Source organism: Sturnus vulgaris, chromosome 2 (genome assembly GCF_052056855.1).
Source record: "Sturnus vulgaris isolate bStuVul1 chromosome 2, bStuVul1.hap1, whole genome shotgun sequence".
In the NCBI taxonomy this organism is placed as follows: domain Eukaryota; kingdom Metazoa; phylum Chordata; class Aves; order Passeriformes; family Sturnidae; genus Sturnus; species Sturnus vulgaris.
Genome location: NC_142244.1, coordinates 16,476,287 through 16,496,513, shown reverse-complemented (window position 1 = coordinate 16,496,513; position 20,227 = coordinate 16,476,287). Strand labels below are relative to the sequence as shown.

The following is a 20,227-nucleotide window of genomic DNA, read 5'->3' as shown; positions in this document are numbered from 1 at the left end:
TTTATTTAGCCCAGAATTCTCTTCAGGACTGGGAAATGGGACTTTTCAAAGCAACATATCTTTTAAAGCATTGCATTACCTCCTTCTGCTTTCATATAAGAGTGCAGTGAGCTAGGGATCAGTGAACTTGCTACCAGCCTCTCATTTCTGCCACCACTTTACCCATCCTGATAAGGAAAACACAAGTTTTGTTCAATTTGGATTTCAAGTTTGCCGAATGAGGAACCTAAGTTAAGAACATTAAAAAATCCCCAAGGCTGTTTATTGAGTCAGCAACCATGCCTTAAACTAAGCAATAATTTTTTTCTTTGATGAGTGCTTGTGTAACCAGTGCTGCAATATTCCAGTGTTTCTTGGCTATCCATTCAAGTCATGAATCTTGTTACTGGAGCACCAACTCACAAATATTGAATACTGGTAACTAGGAAATTGTGATTCTAAGTCACAAACAAGCTAGCAAGTACTTTTATTTTTGTCCCACTCTGTCTGTCTTAAGGCTATACCTATTGATTTTAATATTGTCTTACAAACCATGCCAGCATTTATTCCAGTGTCTTACAGCTGTAGTCCCCTGGGCAGGCAAAGCCTTGATGAATATAAACTGGAAAGGAATGCCACAACTGTATGCAGCTAAGGAGGATGTACTGGAATGGATTTGACTTCCATATTGTGTTCCTGTGAGGGAGGGCATGCTTCTGAAAGGCAGAGTCAGGGCTGCAGCTGCATAAACTCAGCACTGCTCAGGGGGAGTGGAAACCCACCAAACCTGCAGCACCCTGGGCCAAAGCAGGGGGGGAAATAGGAATATTAGAGCTCAAGTTCTTGCTTCAGAGCTCTGGGGACTGGAGAGACACAGCCCATTTAAAAACATGCCTGTATTTTGCTGAGGAACTACCTGTAATAGCTGAATTCACTGGGATAGTGTTGCTCAATCAGACAGGAATGGGGGGTCATAATTCAGGTCATGTGGAAGAGTATTCAACAGTTACTGTGCCAAGGTGGGATTTAGAAGTTTGCCATAGAAGTAGCTCCTTAAAATTTTGCCAAGTTTCACACAGGACAGGGGACCCCAGAGAGTCTTAATGCTTCTTTTAAAAGGATCCTGATATGCTTTAAACCATATTCTTCCTATGAATATCATATTCACTGAGCAGTAACAGGGCTGCAAGGGACTGAAGTTTGCTGGAAATAATGAAGAAAAAACTCTCCATGCCAAACTTCTCCAAACTGGAGAAGCCCTTTGGCTCTCCCACCTATGTTTTCTGGCAGGTCTGCACACAGATAATCCTTGACTCCCTCCATCTGGCTGTTTATTAGTTTGAAGCCAAATTGTCTCAGTGAGTGCTGAACACCTCTGGATGAATGATGTATCTATGGACAGGTTGTCTTCTTGATCAGGAAAGGAGAATGACTGGCTCAACAGCTCCCAAGTTCAGAAACTTCCTTTCCTTCTTAATGAATTGCTGAGGCATGAGAGGCTTCCGTTCCTTGCTGGCATCTTTTACACTGTGCCCAAAGAAACAATTATATCAGGCTCAGGAAGGCTGAAAGGGCAGGGAAACAGGAACCATCCCCATGGATGTCCTCCCCAGAGAGGCTGGGAACATGCTCTGCTGTGGGAAATGGGAAGCTGAGGTCAGCCAAAGTGCACAGCAGGTATGCACATCTCTTGGGATGGGAAGAATAGATAATGGTCTGCTTTGCCATCCCCATCCCTGGCCTGGCCTGCTGGTGAGCTCACCTTCACACCTTGTGTGCAAAGTGCACCTCCACTGTGTCATTCTGTGGTGTGGAAATGAAGGCAGGGAGATAAAGGTGGAGAGTGGGTGGTGACAACGTTCCTGAGAGCCCTGAGCCTACCACTCAGCAAGGCAGGCCTTGGTGGTGTAAGAAGAGCCCAGAAGAAGTGAGAAAGGAGTAGGGAATGAGCCCCCATCAAAAACTGGAAAGCAAAAAACCCCATGGACAAGTGAGGTAACACAGAATGCTTCCAGACATGTAGAGTTCTTTCAGAAGCTTGGTCCCTTCTAGCTCTTTGTGCCTGGGAATGTTAAGAGATTGTACAAAAAGTCTTGATAAAACAAACATATGGAGATCCCCTCAAGAGGCTGGGAGATATTATTAGCTCCTCTTTTACTGGCAGGCATGGAGCAATTAATTATTACCAGAAGTATTATCAGGTACTTGTCACTGCTTTCCCTGGATCCACTTCACAGAGCCCAGATTGGCTGTAAGCAACCATGTTCCCTGACTGGCCTGATACCTCACAGCTCCTGATAGCAGCTCCTCTGCTCCTCTCCTGAGGATCTCAGCACTGCTGGAAGGGCCATAACCTTGCTGAGAGAAATTTGAGTCCATAGACCACTTAAGTATGCAGCACGCCTGTGTTTTTACATCTTCTCAGTGGTGTGCTCCACTTCTGTGACTGGGGGAAGGTTTTGGGCAGGAGGCAGAGAAAGGGACCTAGGGAAAGGCATTTTGTGTATGATGGCTGCATAATGCATGTTTAACAATTTACCTATGAGCTCTGGGCCCTATCCCAGTGCTGCTCTTCAGAAATGCCATTGCAGATGCTCTAAGAACTTAGAATTTCTAACCAACACACTCTTGGAAAGATCTGTGCTTCTAGAAGTAGTCTGGTCAGGTTTTAAGTGAAATAATGCTGATCCATGAAATCCTGTGTCTGAAGGCACTCTTTTCTTCCTAACCCTGATTCTGCTGTTGCAGTAGCATAGCACCCACCTTTGACATGTGAGAATTAATCTTTTTTTGCCTTAGGTTTTCTTTGTACTTTTAATGAATTTTTACTATTGATATACTTTTACTAAAGTTTCTGTTATCAACTATGTTATTATTAAAGGGAAAATCATGCAGGTCAGCAGGTATATCTGTGAAGTATTTGCTGGAAAAGGGATGCAGGAAATACAGATTTTACTAGTAAAAAAGGTGCTTTGCCAAAAAAGTTTACACTGAGTCTATAGGTAAAATTAGAGACATCAAAATGATCTTCACGTCAGTTTAAGTCCATCCGTTTAACCATTGTAAAAGCACCATTAAAAATTGTATTCAGCATAGTCATTGCAACAGCAGCACAAGTTTGCCGTGCTTACTTTTGTGTCCGCAGCAGTTGTTTGGGGAAGGAGCGGAGAGAAATGTCGGGCGTAGCCGGGGGAAGGCTCAGCGTGCCCGTGGCGCTGTTTTGTGCCCCGCAGCATCCCCGGGTACCGGCGCACGGATGGCAACACACCGCCCGCTAGCGGAGCCGCCGCCTGCCGCTCCCGAGGATGCTGCGAGGATGCTGCTCCAGCTTCTTCTGCACCGGGACAAGGTGCGTGCCCCTCCTCGGCTCAAATCGGCGCCTTTCTCGCCGGGCTGGGCGAGAAAGCGCAGCGAATTGGTTGAAATGGGGTTGTGGGCAGCAAACACCTCTAAACCTGCATCACTGGAGGCAAAGAACACATTTGTAACTCCCCTGAAGGTGTCCCGGGGATGGCCCTACTCGAAGGGCAGCGTGGGGATACCTGGGGAAGCGGTACCATGCTTCACACTGTACTTCACACTGCCCCAGCTAATTAGCCCCTCTCCAGAGAAGATCATTAACTCAAGTGGAATTCCTTGCTAGGCTGCTCCCAGGCCTGAGCTGCTGTCCCCCAGGTCAGCATTGCACTGGGTGGTGGAGACAACCCACAGTGCCCAGGCTGGGTTTTCAGAACTGGTGGCTATTTCTTTTCTCTTTCTTTTTTTTTCAACTGAAAATATTTCTCTGAGATTTCTTCAGGCCTTTGGCCCTACCCAAAACCATAGAGCCAAAGACCTTAGAAAGCCTTCCTCTCCCCCTGCTTGTTTTTCTGCTTGTGAGGTAAGATCATCCTTAACAGATGTTTGTTTACCTCTTCATAAAAACCTCCTGTGATTCTGCAGCCTCCCCAAGCAGTGTGCTGCCGTGCTTTGCTATTCTTGCCATAGCAAAGTGTTTTTCTAATGTGTAGCTATATCATTTTTATTGCAAATTAAGCTGATTATTTCCTCTTCTACTTTTGGTGAATGTAGGGGACAATTGTTTAGTCTCTCCACCCATTATAACAAATGTTTATGTGCTGGAAGACTGTTATCATGCCACCCCTCCTGTTGTTCTTTTCCTAGAGAAAACAAACTCAATTATTTTATCCATTCCTTATAAGCCATGGGGTTTTTTTCACCTCTCTTATTCATTTTGCTGCTCTGATTTGGACTTTCTCCAACTTGTCTGCATCTCCTGTAAAATGTAGTGCCTGGGAGTGGACGTACTCAGCAGTATCAAGTAAATGCACAAAATAATTGCTTCTGTTGCCTTATGCACAAAATCCGCATTAAAGCACCTCAGAATGAGATTTATCCTCTTCTGTGGGGATCTCACTTAACAGACACACATTGGGTCCCACCCCAGCTCTCTCTGCTGGACCAGTCACAATTTAGTTGGGAGCAGCACACCTGGTGTCTGTGCAGCCACTTTTCCTGAACTGGATCTTGGTGCAGTCACCTTTCCTGAGCTGGATCTTGGTGCAGTCACCTCTGCAGAGGCATCCCAGCTCCCCACTGTCTCACATTCCTCTCAAATTCCAATCACTTCAGCCTCCTGCCTTCAGGAGGGACTGCTGACCCCCAGCCCAGCTGTCATCCTCTTCGTTTTGTCCTCTAGTCTGTTTTCCAAGACACTCAAGGAAATACTGAACAGCCCTGAAGGCAGAACTTCAGGGACACAATCCTCCCAGCTGGAAAAGTGAAGCCCTGATAATTACCCTTGATTATGGTACTTCAACCTGTGTACCCTCTGCACAGTGACTTTGCTTGCTGCCCTGGGAGCTTGTAATCTAGATATTTTCTAAGTGTTCACTGAAGTTAAAGTATTTTACACCTACCATTTCCTCCTCATCTACCAGGCCTGTTAGTCAAAGAAGAAAATTAGCTTGGTTTGACATGATTTGTTCTTCCAAATTCCCTGCTGGTAGTTTCTTATCAGCATATTGTCCTTTAGCTGCTTATAAATTGATTGTTTCATAATTGGTTCCAGTATCTCTCTAGGTATCACAGTTAGGCTGACTGGCCTGTAATTCCCCAGGTCCTCCTAGAACAGTAATTTTCAGAGAAGAATTGCATTTAACAGATATTGAAAGACATTCCACTTTTGCCCTGCTTATCTTTATTAATTGTCTAGCTTGGTTCCATCCCCTAAATTAAAAACATGTTTCCCATAAGTATTCATCCTCCACTCAGGCTCAGCATAACCCGGCCCTATCTTCACCTCTTCTGTGTTACTGCCTTCCTGTTATATACTTTCCCAATTTTCTTCCTACTTGATGCTTTATATCTTCCTCCCTCTCTTTTCTTTATGGTTTGCTTGCAGCTCCATAGCAAAACATATTCCCCATCAATTCATATCCACTGGTGCCTGAAGAGAAAAATCTGGGAGCCTGGCCCTAAAATGTAGGCAGTGACATTTGCCAGGCTTGTAGGGGCATAGTAAGGTCTGCTTAGAGATTTGTCCAGGGCTGGCTACACTCAGATGATTTCTGGGACCAGTAGGTGGCAGAGAGATGATAAAATCTGGGAGCCTGATCCCGGTGATCAGAGGACAGATCACTCTGGCTCTGGGATGGACAAGGACATGTGTTACTAGAGAGCTGGGTGAAGCTCCCAGCTTCTTGTAGGGAGGCTGAATGTTCCCAGTGTTCAGCCTCAGCCAGGAGTGAGAGGTTTGTGTGCTCAGCAGAAGAACAGGAAGCGTGTGCCACTTCCTAGCTAAGCAGATCCCCAGAGGATAACTTTGTTTGAGGGAGGGGTATCGTTATGCAGGGTTGTGCGCTATATAATCGCACAATCTGCCATCATGCATGAACAGAGCTGTTCAATAGCATGGCCCTGCCTTGTCCTGACATCATGTCTGTGCTGGAAATCCGTTTGGAATGAAAAATCCCACATTCCCCAAGTGACCTCGTAGTCTCTGAGCAAAAGGCTGAGTTGCAGTGGAGACTTCACAGACTCAGTGGTGCCAGGGACAGAAGCTCACCAGCCTCAAAGCAGCTCAAGGTTGAGAAGTCAGCAATGAAGTAAACTTCTTTCCAAAGAAAATAGTATTTTAAAATAGTATTTTAAAAGTGCAGGAGATGCCCATGATTCTTTGAAGGCAAGAAAAGTCCCAAAGGCAAGGAAAATCCACTGTGAGAGTTAACAGTGTTTAACAGAAGTAAGTTTCACTAGCTGCTACTATTTTTAGCACTGGTTCATTGGGGATGAAAGTACTCAACTACAGGTTGCCCAATGAGATCATAAATACCAAGCCAGGTACACAGGTTGGAAGTGTTTGCCCTTCTCAGTCTGGCACTGTCAGTGCTGCAGTTCTTTTGCAGACTCATTGATTGTCACATGCTGCACGTGAGGCCCAATCTTCTCGACCTTTGCTTTTATGATCTCTACTCCTTTCTTTCACAGCCACGGCTTTCATGCTACAAAGGTAGCTCTGACTTCCAGCATTATCATGATGCCCAAGAGAATCAAGTCTCCTTCTTGCTGTTCTCATGCTCTGCCTTCTCTTCTTCGTGTCCATCTCAAATCACTCCCCTGCATAGCAGCAGTACAAGAGGAATTCCTCACTGCCCAGCTTCATTTTCATTTAGACCCTTTTCTTCAGAGGGAGGAGGCCCTAGTGAGCTGGAGAACCTGACCCAGAGCTCAGTGGTGCCTTTGTAAAAGGCCTCCAGATGAAGGGACTCAGTGGTTTTCCACAAACCAGAAATGTCCTGAAAACTGGGTGTGCCCCATGCTAAAGGCTCTGCACTCTGTGATACCAAAGAAAGTCAGCCTGATCATTTGGATGAAGGTAACACAGACCAAATAAACAGAGACTTGAATATCATTTCTGCATCAGTTGCATACTACAAGCTGTTCTGCAACTTGTCAGACAATGTTTGATATTTGGATAGTGTTAGCAAAAGGCAGATAGAAGGTTAATGGGAAAGGCCTCTGATAGTAGCTAGATGTAATTTAGAGATGGACTACAGCCATGTAGTTATATACCAGATTTGGGGTTTGGCTCATTATATTAGAGAGAAAAGGCCTAGAAATGGACGTGCACATTCAGCTAGAGCTGAGTTTTCCAAAAAGACATTTTTGGTCTGAAAAGGAATGGACAGTTTAACATCTGAACCACCTGCCTTCTGTGATGCACCAGCCTCTAGGCACTCTCTAAAAGTGCTGGATGCTGGTGGTACTGTTTAGTCCTCCCTCTCTTACTGCTTCCTAGAGAGGGGTTGAGGGTGGCAGTGATGACCACTCACTCATATATTGATACCAGTTTATCTCAGTAGTATATAGCAAAACAAAACAACAAAATTTTGTGGCCCTTGTGTTTTAATATGTCATTCAAATGACAGCATTTCTGGAGACAGAGTGTCTCCCAGTGCCATTCTGGGAAATTAAATTCAGTGTTGAGTTTGCATAAAGAGAGACGAGAGCTACTTGCTGCTTCATCACTTTATGAGCCTGGCATCTGTATCTCTGCTTAGCAAATCTTGCTTCCAGTAATCCTCTTTTTCTTCAGAGCTGAGCACCAAGAACACATTCTGAGCAATGCTTCCAGAAAGACTACAAAAACCATGCCTCAGAGTAAGGTTATAGCATTTGACTTTTAATTAAAACTCTCAGGCCATCTAATTGTACTTGTGGATGCATTACTGAGCCTGTGATCCCTCTCTTCTGCGGCCTCTCCAGCATTTTTTCAGGTGACTGGTGGCAGGCAAGTGTGCCTGTGGTAACATTCCTGTGTGCTGGGCTGCTGGAATTCAGCTATGCTCCGTAACAAAACAGTTTGGTTTACACATTCTTGATGCATGTGCACATGCAAGATGCATTTGGAGGAAAAACTAAGCAGAGTTAAGTTTACAGCCTCACTGAGAGGTGAGGTTGTAAAATCGGTCTTTCTCAGCTTTGATTAATATTGACTGATAATCTTGTTTTCCCATTCTGCTGCTTTTTCCAGGTAAAAGATGGTAAAGAGCAGACCAAAGTATTTGACAATGCCAAATATAAACCCAGTACTTCAGCATCTGCCTGAAAATCAGTAATGCAACTTGTCTGTCAGAGCTGGGTGTAGGGTAACAAATCAGTTAATGGTGCCACTATCACAGATGTTGGTTGTCCCTTTTTACCTGCCACACCACAACACTTAAAGACCAGTGAGTGTGGACACTCACAGAGCTGTGCTGAACCACAGCGGAATTGCAGAGATGCTTTGGTCCCTGCTTAACTGAGCAAACTCCCATTTGTGCATGTATTAGGTTTTCACTGCCTGCCGCCTGTTCCTCTCCCCCCTCTGCTTTTTCATGTTCAGTGGACTCTCCTCTCTGTGTCTCTGCCTCTCTCTGTATTTTTTTCTCCCTATTGTTCCCCACGTCACTGACTGTCACTCACTTCATAAAGCCGTCTGGCTCGGAGCTTAAATATTGCAGGGCAACTAAAACCCACCATCAGAGCCAATTCAGTCATATCTGCTCAGTCGTGCGACAAGATTGGGGCTTTTAGGGTAGGGAAGAAGAGAGACAAAAGTTCACTCTTCCCTGCAGAGTGCCAAGAGAGGAGGGGGACACATTTCTTCGGTGGAGCCTCTCACAGCGGCAAGTTGCTTGCTCACCATCCTTAACCTGTTCAGCCTCTCTCGCTGGTAGCGTGCGCAGGGTGGGGGTCTGCAGCCAGCCCGGGACACTTCAGAACACAAACCTGTTGGCTCTGAGTGGGCTTAGGCAGAGTCCTGCTCTTTCCTCGTGGCAGGCAATTTCGGGGAAAAGGTGGCTGCCTAAGTGCCTCGCTTGCCCCTTTTTTTGAGGCTGGAGTGGCTGTCTGCTCGCAGGTGGAATCCCAGACATTCGAGCTGGTTGTGCCGCTCATCATCCATCTCCCCCCAATATTGTTGCTCCAAATTTGCAACCTCGAACCACTTCCCTTGCAGAAAACAAGAGGGGATGGACATGGCAGAGTTGTGAAGAATGTGACAAGTTGGAAGTGATCTCAGGGAGGGCTTAGCCAAATGCAGCGAGCTGCGAGCAAGGCATGTGATGGAGTTAGACAGGAAACATTTTCCCTTCTCCTATACAGTGAGTTTTCCGTGTGATAAGGTTTATCACACCTAGAATGTGGCTCTTGTGTGCTGCAGTGGAAGTGCTCAAATGGTAGCGTAGATATGAGTGTGACTCACAGGGAAAGAAAGGGATGGAGTTAACTGAGGTGCCTGGGGGACAATGAAGCTTGTGCTGTGTGTAGTCATGTTTTTTAAAGAGTTGCACGTGATTGGTAACTGTCGGGTGTACTTTGCTCTGTGAATTTGCAGAAAGAGGATGTTTAAATCAGTTTAGATAATGTATGTAAACAGCATAATCTTCTGCTAGACTTGTTAATGTAAGCGCTGACATTAACACGCTTCTTTACAAGACTTTAATGACTGAGAAAGTAGCAATTTTCCTTGGTGATTAAATTATATGTTTGCCGCTTATGTATGCGAGGTGTTTGTGCAAACTGAAGGTACTGGGTTCTGTTCTTCATTTTCTAACATGAGTGTCCGGGGTAAAAATAATGTGAGGTTTGAGGGCAAGGAATATGAGTCCATCATCTTGCTTTAGCAAAATGCCATCATACATAAGCTATTTTTTTTTTTTGACTGAAAATTTGTGAAATTCCCCCGAGCCATAGAATTCTCAATATTTTACGTGTTTGTCTATGTGTGACTACGTACACAGAGTAGTTGAAACAGACTGGTATGCGTTGGTGTGTCATAACATATGGCATTACAAATATATCCCAGTGGTATCTGAAGGAGGAGGGATGTTTAGATACTCAGATTTTCATGCTGTTGACTGTACCTTCCTTTTCTCAGTGCTTGTGTATGTGTCTGCATTTAGAGAACTATAGATGGAGGTAGTATCTAAGAGATGAACTACTAGATCTCTGTGAACAGCTATTTTATAAATAATGTTCCCTGTTTCACTTGTCATGCTCTACAAGTCGGTCTTTCTGAGCCACTGTAATATTTTGCATTCCTCAGAGACTTCAGACTGCTGTGATGGGTTAAATCAACCCATACAAAACAACTTTCATCTCTATTTTCCTCTTTCATAGATCTTCCCTTGCCTGAAATTATATAGTGGGAAGTTCAGGATATGCAGAATGAAGCCCTGACCTAGGAATCATTTCTTATCATGCAAAAGTAATGACAGATGTAATATTTGACTTGCATTACTTGAAAATGGATGACTGTCTTAGCTTTCCAATAGCGTATCTGCAGCTGGCTTCCAGCTCTGTATTAGCCTGAGATAGTGGCACTTTTAGAGACAGCAAGTAGTATTTTAGGTCCCAGTTAGAGACCTTGGTTCCACTGTCAGTGTGTCAGTGTCAGAAGGGGATGCAAAGAATAGCCCAAATAGCATCAAATAATTATATTGCATATAACATATTCTATATAGCAAAACTAATCTATATAGTAGTTGTTAAGCTTATGCAGCATTACTAACACAGTAATTGCTGTTCTTACCTAACAGAGTGATTGCTAGAGTAGAATTGACATTTGCAACCTAGAGAGAATTCAGGTTTGTTTAGGTATAAGATGTAGATTTGAGATCTGTTCGACCCATGAGGGGTTCTGGTGCAGGAGTGCTTGTGTGCTTGAAAGCTTCACCCTCTCTTCTAACCACTGCAGCTGCCTGCTGATAAATCTGTTCCACTGTATTGCTGTTGAGTGTTTGTACATGTACAAAATCCAAGCAGACTCACAGAAGTGAGCCTACAAGGCGCCACAGAAGACTTTCACCTGCAAAAGGAGATAAATATACTCTCTGGCTGAAAAGTAATTGCCCATTTAGAGCCATGGAAGGAAGAATTTAGCAGGCAGCTTGCTCTGGCTTACCAGCCCTTCTCCTGCTAATAAATCATTGTGAACAGGCAAATCAGCAAGCAAGCGACCGCCTTTCTGTTTTCAAAGCATATTAGGGAAATACTGATCAAAAGCAACAAAAAACATCGGCAGGAAAACCCGAAACCTTTAAAATTTAGCATAATGTGTGGTTTTTCTTTGTTTTTTCTTCCCTTAGACCGTAAGAAATGGGTGACTGGAGTTTCTTGGGGAACATTTTAGAGCAGGTGAACGAGCAATCCACTGTCATCGGGAGAGTTTGGCTCACGGTGCTCTTCATTTTCCGCATCCTGATCCTGGGCACAGCCGCTGAGCTCGTGTGGGGAGACGAGCAGTCAGACTTTGTGTGCAACACCCAGCAACCTGGTTGTGAGAACGTCTGCTACGATGAGGCCTTCCCCATCTCCCACATCCGGCTCTGGGTCCTGCAGATCATTTTCGTATCCACCCCTTCGCTAATGTACTTCGGGCATGCTGTGCACCACGTCCGCATGGAGGAGAAGAGGAAAGAGAGGGAGGAAGCCGAGAGGCGCCAGCAAGCTGAGGTGGATGAAGAGAAGCTGCCCCTGGCTCCAAACCAAAACAAAGGCAACAACCCTGATGGAACCAAGAAGTTTCGCCTGGAAGGTACTCTCCTGAGAACGTACATCTTCCACATCATTTTTAAAACCCTCTTTGAGGTGGGATTCATAGTAGGTCAGTACTTCCTGTATGGCTTCCGAATTCTCCCCCTTTACCGCTGTGGGCGGTGGCCCTGTCCCAATCTTGTGGACTGTTTTGTCTCCAGGCCCACGGAGAAGACCATCTTCATTATGTTCATGCTGGTGGTGGCTTCTGTATCCCTCTTCCTCAACCTGGTGGAGATCAGTCATTTGATCTTGAAAAGAATCCGGAGGGCTCTGAGGAGACCAGCGGAGGAGCAGCTTGGAGAGGTCCCGGAGAAGCCCCTCCACGCCATCACAGTCCCCTCCATCCCTAAGGCCAAAGGCTACAAGCTGCTGGAAGAAGAGAAGCCGGTGTCCCACTATTTCCCTCTCACGGAAGTAGGGGTTGAGCCCAGCCCCCTTCCATCAGCCTACAATGAGTTTGAGGAGAAGATTGGGATGGGACCATTGGAAGATCTCTCCCGGGCATTCGATGAGAGGTTACCATCGTATGCGCAAGCGAAGGAACCAGAAGAGGAGAAGGTACGAGCAGAGGAGGAGGAACAAGAGGAGGAGCATCCAGGGCCTCAGGAAGAGCCAGGGGTGAAGAAAGCAGAGGAGCAGGTGGCGAGAGATGAAGTGGAAGGGCCTTCAGCACCTGCTGAACTTGCTGCTGATATGAGACCCCTGAGCAGGCTAAGTAAAGCCAGCAGCCGGGCCAGGTCAGATGATTTGACTGTATGAAGGTGCAGGATGCGGGGAGCACATGAAAAGGAAAAGGTTGAAGAGAAAAAGAGAGATAGAGAAAGAATCGAAACATATTTTTAAGCAAAGCGCTAAAAAGGCCACTTGAATATTATTTCCTTTTATGATTCTCAACTGGAAAGGTACTACCATGGTAGCTGTGCCTTATTTGCCCCATATGTCCCTGTATTTCCCTGTTTCCACATGCCAGCTCACTCCTTACAGTAATATCTATACTGGACACATAACTGATGTATTTTAAAACCTAACATGGCAGCGATACCCAAATGTCACCACTGTGATCATTATTTACTGAAAGCCTTGTGTTCCACATTTCTCTAGGAATGTGGGGAGGATCTGTCTTTCAGCCAGTGAGGGGAAAGACTGATCAACAACTGTATCTAGTCTTTCTCTTTCTGTTTCCTCCTATGGCTCACTGAGCAGATCTTCCCTTTGCTGTTGGCATGGAATTGCAGTTATTTAATTCACAAAATGAATTCTATGCTTAGCATCAACACACTAAAATACTAAGCCAAACTTCCCTTCTTTACTCAGAAAATAAAGGCAAAAGTGTTCCAAATTTCTCTGTGAATGCATATCTGAGTTAGGTAAAAATATTTTCCCCGGTCAAAAATATTTCTGCTCTTCAAGCGACATTGACAGTGGGCAAGGTTAAGAGTAGCTGTCTACTAGGACTTAGCAGATGCCCAGAGATGGATTATTTGTTCCCAAGAGGGTCATCCAGCCCTGAGACTAGTTCAAAATACTGGAAAGAATAATTTCATGTGATATTTTTTACTTGTAACCTAGTGACTTAAAGATCTGAAGCTATATTTAGCCAAGTAAGAGGGAAAAATCTTCTGAGAAAGGAGGGGACAGCTACAGCCCCCAGAGCACATAACCAAATGCAAGGCTTCACGGTGTGATCCTGACAGGTGTTCAGTTCCTGGAGTTTCCAGGCTCCCAGGCACTCAGCAAATCTCAGGTACAGAGTCCTGAAGGCACCTGCGAACCTAAACCAGGGGTCTGGGTAACTATGTGACTTTTTAAGCCTCACAAAACTGGTCGGTCAAGTTTGAAAAGACTGATATGATAAAATTCTTTTGACAGCCTTTGTTTATAATTTGACAGATGGGAGCCATTCAGTGGGCTACTTCTTAATTAAATGCCAAAGTCTAGCTCAAGTAAGACAATGCCTTTCAAAAGATGATTTAGACCTTTTGTGCCAACAGATCTGTACAGAACTCTCAGAGACTCAGAAAAATCTTTTTTTACAGAAGGCAGAAAATGATGTGCTTGCAAATGTTTAGATGTCTAATATAGGTTTCTAATTTTAGGTCTACAGCAGCAACCCTTGGCTGGGACAGCGCAGCAATGCGTTCAAAAGCTTCAGGTTAACAGCTATGTCCCCCCAAAACTGAGCCTCATGCCAAAAAAGTGCAGGTATGCACTCTGCTCTGCTCTGCTCTGCAAACCTCAGACCCTGCCATCTCAGCAAATTCTTTCTGCTGGGCTGCAGCCCATCCCATTGTTCCCAGGGCAGGCTCTAATCCAGGTCAGGGAAAAAAAGGTCTTTGGCACAATGCATCAAACTCATCCCGCCATTAGCTAGAAAAGACCCCTGCGGCCTCCTATTGTGGCAGGTCTGACTCAAAGCCCAGGGAAGGCAAATGGGCGTCTGTGAGAGTCCTGGGTAGGCTTGGGCCCTGCCCCAGCCCCAGAACAGTCAGTCCTGTTGCTCCTGATGCCACCCCTTTGGTGGAGTTCCCTGCCTGGCCACGCAGCCTTGGAGGTGGCTGGACTTCACTGCTGAGTGATGATAAGCTGTACATATGTAGAAAGTTTGTAGGGTGCATTGGGATTCTTCAGTGCCACAGAGGTGCCATGTGGTTTTTTTTTGTTTGGTTTTTTTTTTTTCTTTTTTTTTAAACTATTCATCCTTTTGCTCCTCTTGGGCCTGTGTATTTTTCCAAGGTTTGCAGCCTGAGGTCAAAACCTTTATTCCTTAAGCAAAGGCTGTTGAGTGTCCTTCCTTGTGAAAAGACTGGAAGCTCCCTCCTCAGTTTTGGGAAAGAATATGACAAAGCAACACATGCAGAGAGAGAGAGCCTGGAGGCTACCATTTATCCACTCCCTTAATACAGAAACAGGAGAACTGTTATCACAACTAAGGAATGAGAATGTTTTTCAGCAGGAAGAGTCCACTGTGCCCTGTTCAAGATACAGAACTAAAGAAAGGGCTAAGATTTAGAGGAACAACACAATCACCACACTTACACTAGATGGGATCTATTTTATTTTCTCCATAGAAAGAGATAAGAGAGTTTGAATGATTCTAAGAATCAACCAGCCCACTTGTTGACGGGGATTAGAAACACACCTTCCTGCAGGTAAAAACCACAACCTTGTAACAGTTTAGTATGAGGTATCTGCATCAGAGCATCTGACCTTTCCAGATACCAAGGTACTTGACTGGCTGAATCACACTCACCCCTGTTGACTTCTAATTACTTGACAATTCCACTCCTGATCTCTGACATTCATACATTCATTAGACTACAGGACTACTTAAAGATGAGTGCTTGCTCATCAGGAGTACACTGTTCACAACATAGCTGTCAGGAGGGGCAGTCTTTAATCACCACAAGTTAATTATGTCCTTTTTCACTGGAGAGCCTCAGTAAAATGCACCATGTGCAGTGTACTCCATGGACACTGTAGCTCTCTCACAGCTGCCACAGGAATGCTCCTTTCTTCCCCCGGGTCCCAACAGCACAAGGAGAAGTTGGCATTTTCCTCCTGCATCCACTCAACTGCTTCTTGATTTTTTTATTTTTTTAAAGCCAGTTTTCAAGTACTTTGCCTGGCTGGCAGTGAATCTATAGCCACCAAGCATGGGCCACAGCATCAGGACAGAGCTGCTTGGCAAACGGGGCAGGAACAGTCTGGTCTTCTGGCACTCAGCCTCATCTCTGCAAGGAAATTGCTGTGGGACTGTCAGCAAGTTATTCTTCCTTCTTGTGCAATTGGGAATCATTTTCTACCTTACAATGATGATGTGAGGCCTGACGTGCTAATTATGGAAAGGGAGGTCTTTGGATGGAAGGCCTTACAGATGAGCAAAGGATTATTGCTATTTCTGGATGTGAGAGCACGTAAATGTGCTTTATTCCCTCTCAATGAGACAAACTTAATTGTTTATTCAAGAAATTCCTAGTGAAGTTGTATAACAGCCTCAGAGCTGTGGATTCAGTGTATGATTCTACTCAAAAAATAACTTAGCAAAATATAGAGATATATATGATGAATGGGGAATATTATATCCTTGGGAAGGGGGAAATCACTGGACAATTAGAGCCATGCCTGGATCATTTAAAGGTGTGTTTACCCCCTTAGCTCCCTGTGCAAATAAATTCCTAACTGATCACTTGGCTCTCTGCAAGAAGCATAAGGTGCAAGTGTCAAAATCACCAAAGAAGGTGAAAGTAGAAGAGCAAGGTAGTCTCTTAGTTTACAATAGCATGTGGGGGTTGGTGTTCTCTAGTGTCTAGAGCAGTGGACCTAGGATAATAATCTTAGATTTATTTCCAGCTCTGCTTCTGACTTGCTGTGATAATCACTTTACCTCTCAGTGCCTGTTTTCTCCACCTGTAAAATAGGTGTAAGAATTTCCACCTACCTCACAGGGATGTTGTGAGGCTTCCTTAATTCTGTTTGTAAAGTAAGTAGGAATGATCTGATGAAAAGCACTCCTGAAATGCATGGTATCCTTGTTATTTCTTGGCAGAACTGCTAAATTGGGTAATACATGACTCCTCGATCAGAAGGGTGTTAGTTTGGAAATGTGAACATTGCACTGCAGTGACAACATTAACATGGATGTGGATTTGCCACGGGTAAAAAAGACTTTATTGATTCCCTCACCCATCTCTCCCACCTTAGCCAAGGCCATGTATGAAGCTGTGGTGAAAGTGTGATGATGTGGACCCCTCTTCTCCATCCCCAGCGTCCACTCTGGGGCGGCACTTGTGCTTAAATAAGGCAGTTCCTGGAGTACTTGGTTCAGGTTGGTGGAGCTCTGACAGTTTTAAGGTGCTTGCAAGGCATGTGGGAGAGGGTTGGATCATGCAGAATATTGCTGGGCTTCTGTTTTAAACCACTCAAAGACCAACACCCACAATCTCTCAGTGCTGAAACACAGTGAGGTGCAGATTCCTCCTCCTGCAGGAGAGGAGAGATTTGGGGGGAACCTCTGCTCTCTAGGTCTGTGTGGGCATCAAATCTACTTACTGACGAGGGAAGTCCCATCTCTCCTGCTGCTCAGTAACTCACTGACTGTGCAGTTTTACATTTAAAGAGCGGCTGTGTCACACAATGCTGAAAAAAAAGGTGGCAGTTTGCTGTTTTGTATAGAAAATGGCTTTTCAGGCTGACAACTGAAAGTAATCCTAGCCTAGGCTTAGTTTTGTTTAGCAAAGACAGGAACATCCATGAGTACTACACTAAAGCCTTCCTGTAAGCCCAAGGCAGCTGTGATGAAACAGTATATGGTGCCAGATTTCCTGAGGGCCAGGGCTGGATAAACGTGCCAAAATCAGGGGACTTGTCGAAGAATTGGAATAATTTTTTCCCCCCAACAGAATGACATTGCCATTACTTGGGCTCTGTGTGTGCTGTACCTTTTAACATGGCTCAGGAAAGGCTTCTTGCCAACACCAAATGTGCTTACACAGCTGAGCAGTAACCATGGCAGGCGAATATGTGTTGGCTTGCCAAGACATAGCCTGGCACACAATCCTTTCCTTGCCACTAGCTTGGCACCAACCTATTTCAGTAGAAGAGGCAAGACTTCTGTATCTGTCAACAACTCAAGCTTTACTCTCAGCAGCCTGCTGTACAAAGAGACACAGGAGGTTTGTTCAGCCTGGAGAGAAGGGGGCTGAGGGCATTGGGAGCCCTAAGTGCTTTCTTCAGGTTCCTAAGGGGGAGGAATTCCAGGGGAGATGGAGGCAGACTCTTGACAGAGGTGCACAGCAAAAGACCAGAGGCAACAATCACAATGAGCAGCAAAGGAAAATTTTTACGAAAAAAGCTCCGACAAGGAAAAAACTTGTTCAAACGGAGAGTGGTTCAGCACTAAAGCAGGTGCCCAGAAACATGGTGGGATCTTCATCCTTGGGGGATGAAGCTTGGCTGGGAAAAGTATTGAGCATCCTAACGTGTATTGAGCTGAAGGTTGGGCCAGGTGATGCCTTCCAGCCTGAACTATCTATCCCATGAGATATCCCAAGCTGAAAGGTCAGTGCAGCCACTGCGTGGTGGAATGACACATGTAGGGCACTTCCTGCCTGCCGGGGTGCTCTGGTAGAGCTGGTTCAGGCTGTCCCAAAGGCCACACCACCTCCCCAGGCACCAGCAGAGGCCAATGCACACACAGAATCAGCTGTTCAAGTGTTCAAGGCCAGGCTGGATGGAGCTCTGAGCAGCCTGGTCTGATGAAAAGTGTCCCTGCCCATGGCGGGGGGTTGGAACTGGATGATCTTCAAGGTCCCTTCCAACTCAAACTACTCTATGATTCTGTGATTCTATGAGCTGGTGTTTGGTAGCTACAAGAGCTGCTTGAGGCCAGAATTGTGTTGTGTAACTGGTTTGGAAAAAGCATTATAAATAAAATATATAAAAAAAAAGAAAAAGAGTATGCTTGTCAACAGATAAAATCATGGAAATATAGCAGCTTAGGTCTTTCCATATTTTAACTTCAGCGTCAAGTGTGCCTTTAAATCCATCTGAAAGTGCACAGGACTGCATTTTAACATTCTGTCAACAAAAACCTGTGTGTTTTAAAGCTTGCTGATCTGGGATGAAGCAGCACTGAATAGAAATGGTGATTACAGAGCTACTGACAGAACATTTTTTAAAAAACAAAGACTGTTGGCCTTTGCCTTGCTAGATCCAGCTTGGTACAGTGAAAGCAAACCAGCCATTTATTGGCTTCCAAGGTGGAAAAGCTATATAAAAAAATGCTCAGGTAAGTTTTTCAATACATGTTAGCTCACAAAAGAGTCATAGACAACCCTGCAAAGGAATCCATGAATTGCCAATGAACATCATCACCTGAACTCATCAAGAATAAACTCAAAAGAAATGCAGAAATCATCAGAACGATGTGGGAATGCTTCCAGCTTCAGAGTTCTTGTTTATGAAAACCTCTGGAGAGAAGAGAAAAGAAAATGGGTGGCTGGCTGCCAGCTAAGGCTATTTGTCATAAATATGCCTCATAGCACCTTCTGGAAACCTGTGTGATTTCTAAACATTCTCTTGGCCAAACCCCATGATTTAATTCAATATACTGCACCTTCCGGCTTTACTTAAAAGGCTTGATTTTGGTTCTCTCTACAAACTGAACATAAAATAGCCTTGTTCACTATAATATGTGGAAGAATAACTAGAGCTGAGAAGCTGCTTTTGTACCTGTGGAGGGCCATGGACTCTTCTCCCCACACATGCACATCAGCAACTATCTAAAGACGAACAGCACAAAATAAATTTCCCATTTTCTTCTCACACATTTTGTCTTTCCTGAAGGAGGAGTCCTGGGGCTGAGAGGTGGGTGTGGGGCTGGGTTTATCCTGTAGGAATTATCTCGTTCTCTGTGTTTCTCCCAAGGCCCAGGGATCAGTAAGCAGAGGCATGTTTCAAGCCTATTTCCAAACACATGCAAAGATGAAAGTTTAAGACCTATGACCAAACTCTGCCTTGTTTTTCACTCTTGTGTGGAAGTTGAGTTGCCAAGACAAAAACAAGAGCAGAATTTGGCTCTGTGTAACTTATTTTTAAAGGATTTCCTTTTAACCTCAATCTCTAAAAGGCAACCAACAGCTAACCTTGCCCCACAACCTACCAACATAGAACAAAACAACCACAAATCCCTCCAAACTCAGGAATCTCATCACTTTAGGAAAAAACAGTTTCTAAGTAGCAGATACAGAAAGAAAGAGCAGGCAAGGCCTGATCTCAGCTCTGCATTAACTGGCAGTGATACCAGAAACTGTAAAAGTCTCAGACCAGACACAATAACCCGCTCCCTCAGTTAATTTCTCTCTGAAAGCTGAATGTTTTCTTCTCTTTGCAATGCTGCAGTCAAGGAGACAAATTTCAAACCAAGAAGTCTGAGAGCAAGACAGAAAGCCAAACAATCAGAGACTATGGGACTAATCTGGTGACTCGGCACAACCAAACACAGATTGTTTTCCTAGTGAAATGAGTTGTAATGAATAAAGTTTCCTGATTTTCAGTCAGTAGGGGCTCTGTGCTTTGTTAAACTCACAACTTGATTCTTCTCTTCCTGTTTGTTATTCTGAATACAAAGAGTTCTGAGTGCCAATGGTTAGAATCATAGAATAAGAATCATCGAGGTTGGAAAAGATCATTAAGTCCAATTGCCAATCCAGCACCATCATCAAACCATGTCCTCAAGTGCCATATCCATGTTTTTTAAGCATTTCCAAGGATGGTGACTCCACCACTTCCCTGCACAGTCTGTTCCAATGTTTTACAATCTTTTCTGTGACTTTTATTTTTTCCCTAATGTCTAATCTAAATGTCCCCTGGTGCCACTTGAGGCCATTTCCTCAAGGTGTGTTTCTAAGAGGAAAAAAGAAAAAGATTCAGACGCCATGAAGGTCAAGTGGGAACACGACTGTGACATGAAGGATTGATCTCACACCGATAGCCATCAGGAAATTCCCTGTCTGCACTTTTGCTTCCCTTCTGGCCCCGTTTCTTGATATATTGCAATTGCAAGGCCTGGAAGGCATCCACAGCCCAGTTCTCAGTGTGGAGGAAGGATGGAGAGGGCTCCATGTGGGAGATTAATCTCCCCTTAGGGGGGAAGATGGGCCAGGAG

At 44.7% G+C, this 20,227-nt stretch overlaps 1 protein-coding gene across 1 annotated transcript in view; it reads left to right on the top strand.

Moving 5' to 3' along the window:
• Positions 1-19,412, top strand: part of GJA8 (gap junction protein alpha 8) — a 42,280-nt gene extending 22,868 nt beyond the window's left edge. Inside the window, exon 4 of the mRNA XM_088157908.1 lies at positions 11,112-19,412. Coding sequence (XP_088014034.1) covers positions 11,122-12,321 — 1,200 coding nt within the window. The 5' untranslated portion in view covers positions 11,112-11,121 and the 3' untranslated portion in view covers positions 12,322-19,412. The remainder of the gene's footprint in view (positions 1-11,111) is intronic.
• Positions 19,413-20,227: the final 815 nt, after the last annotated feature.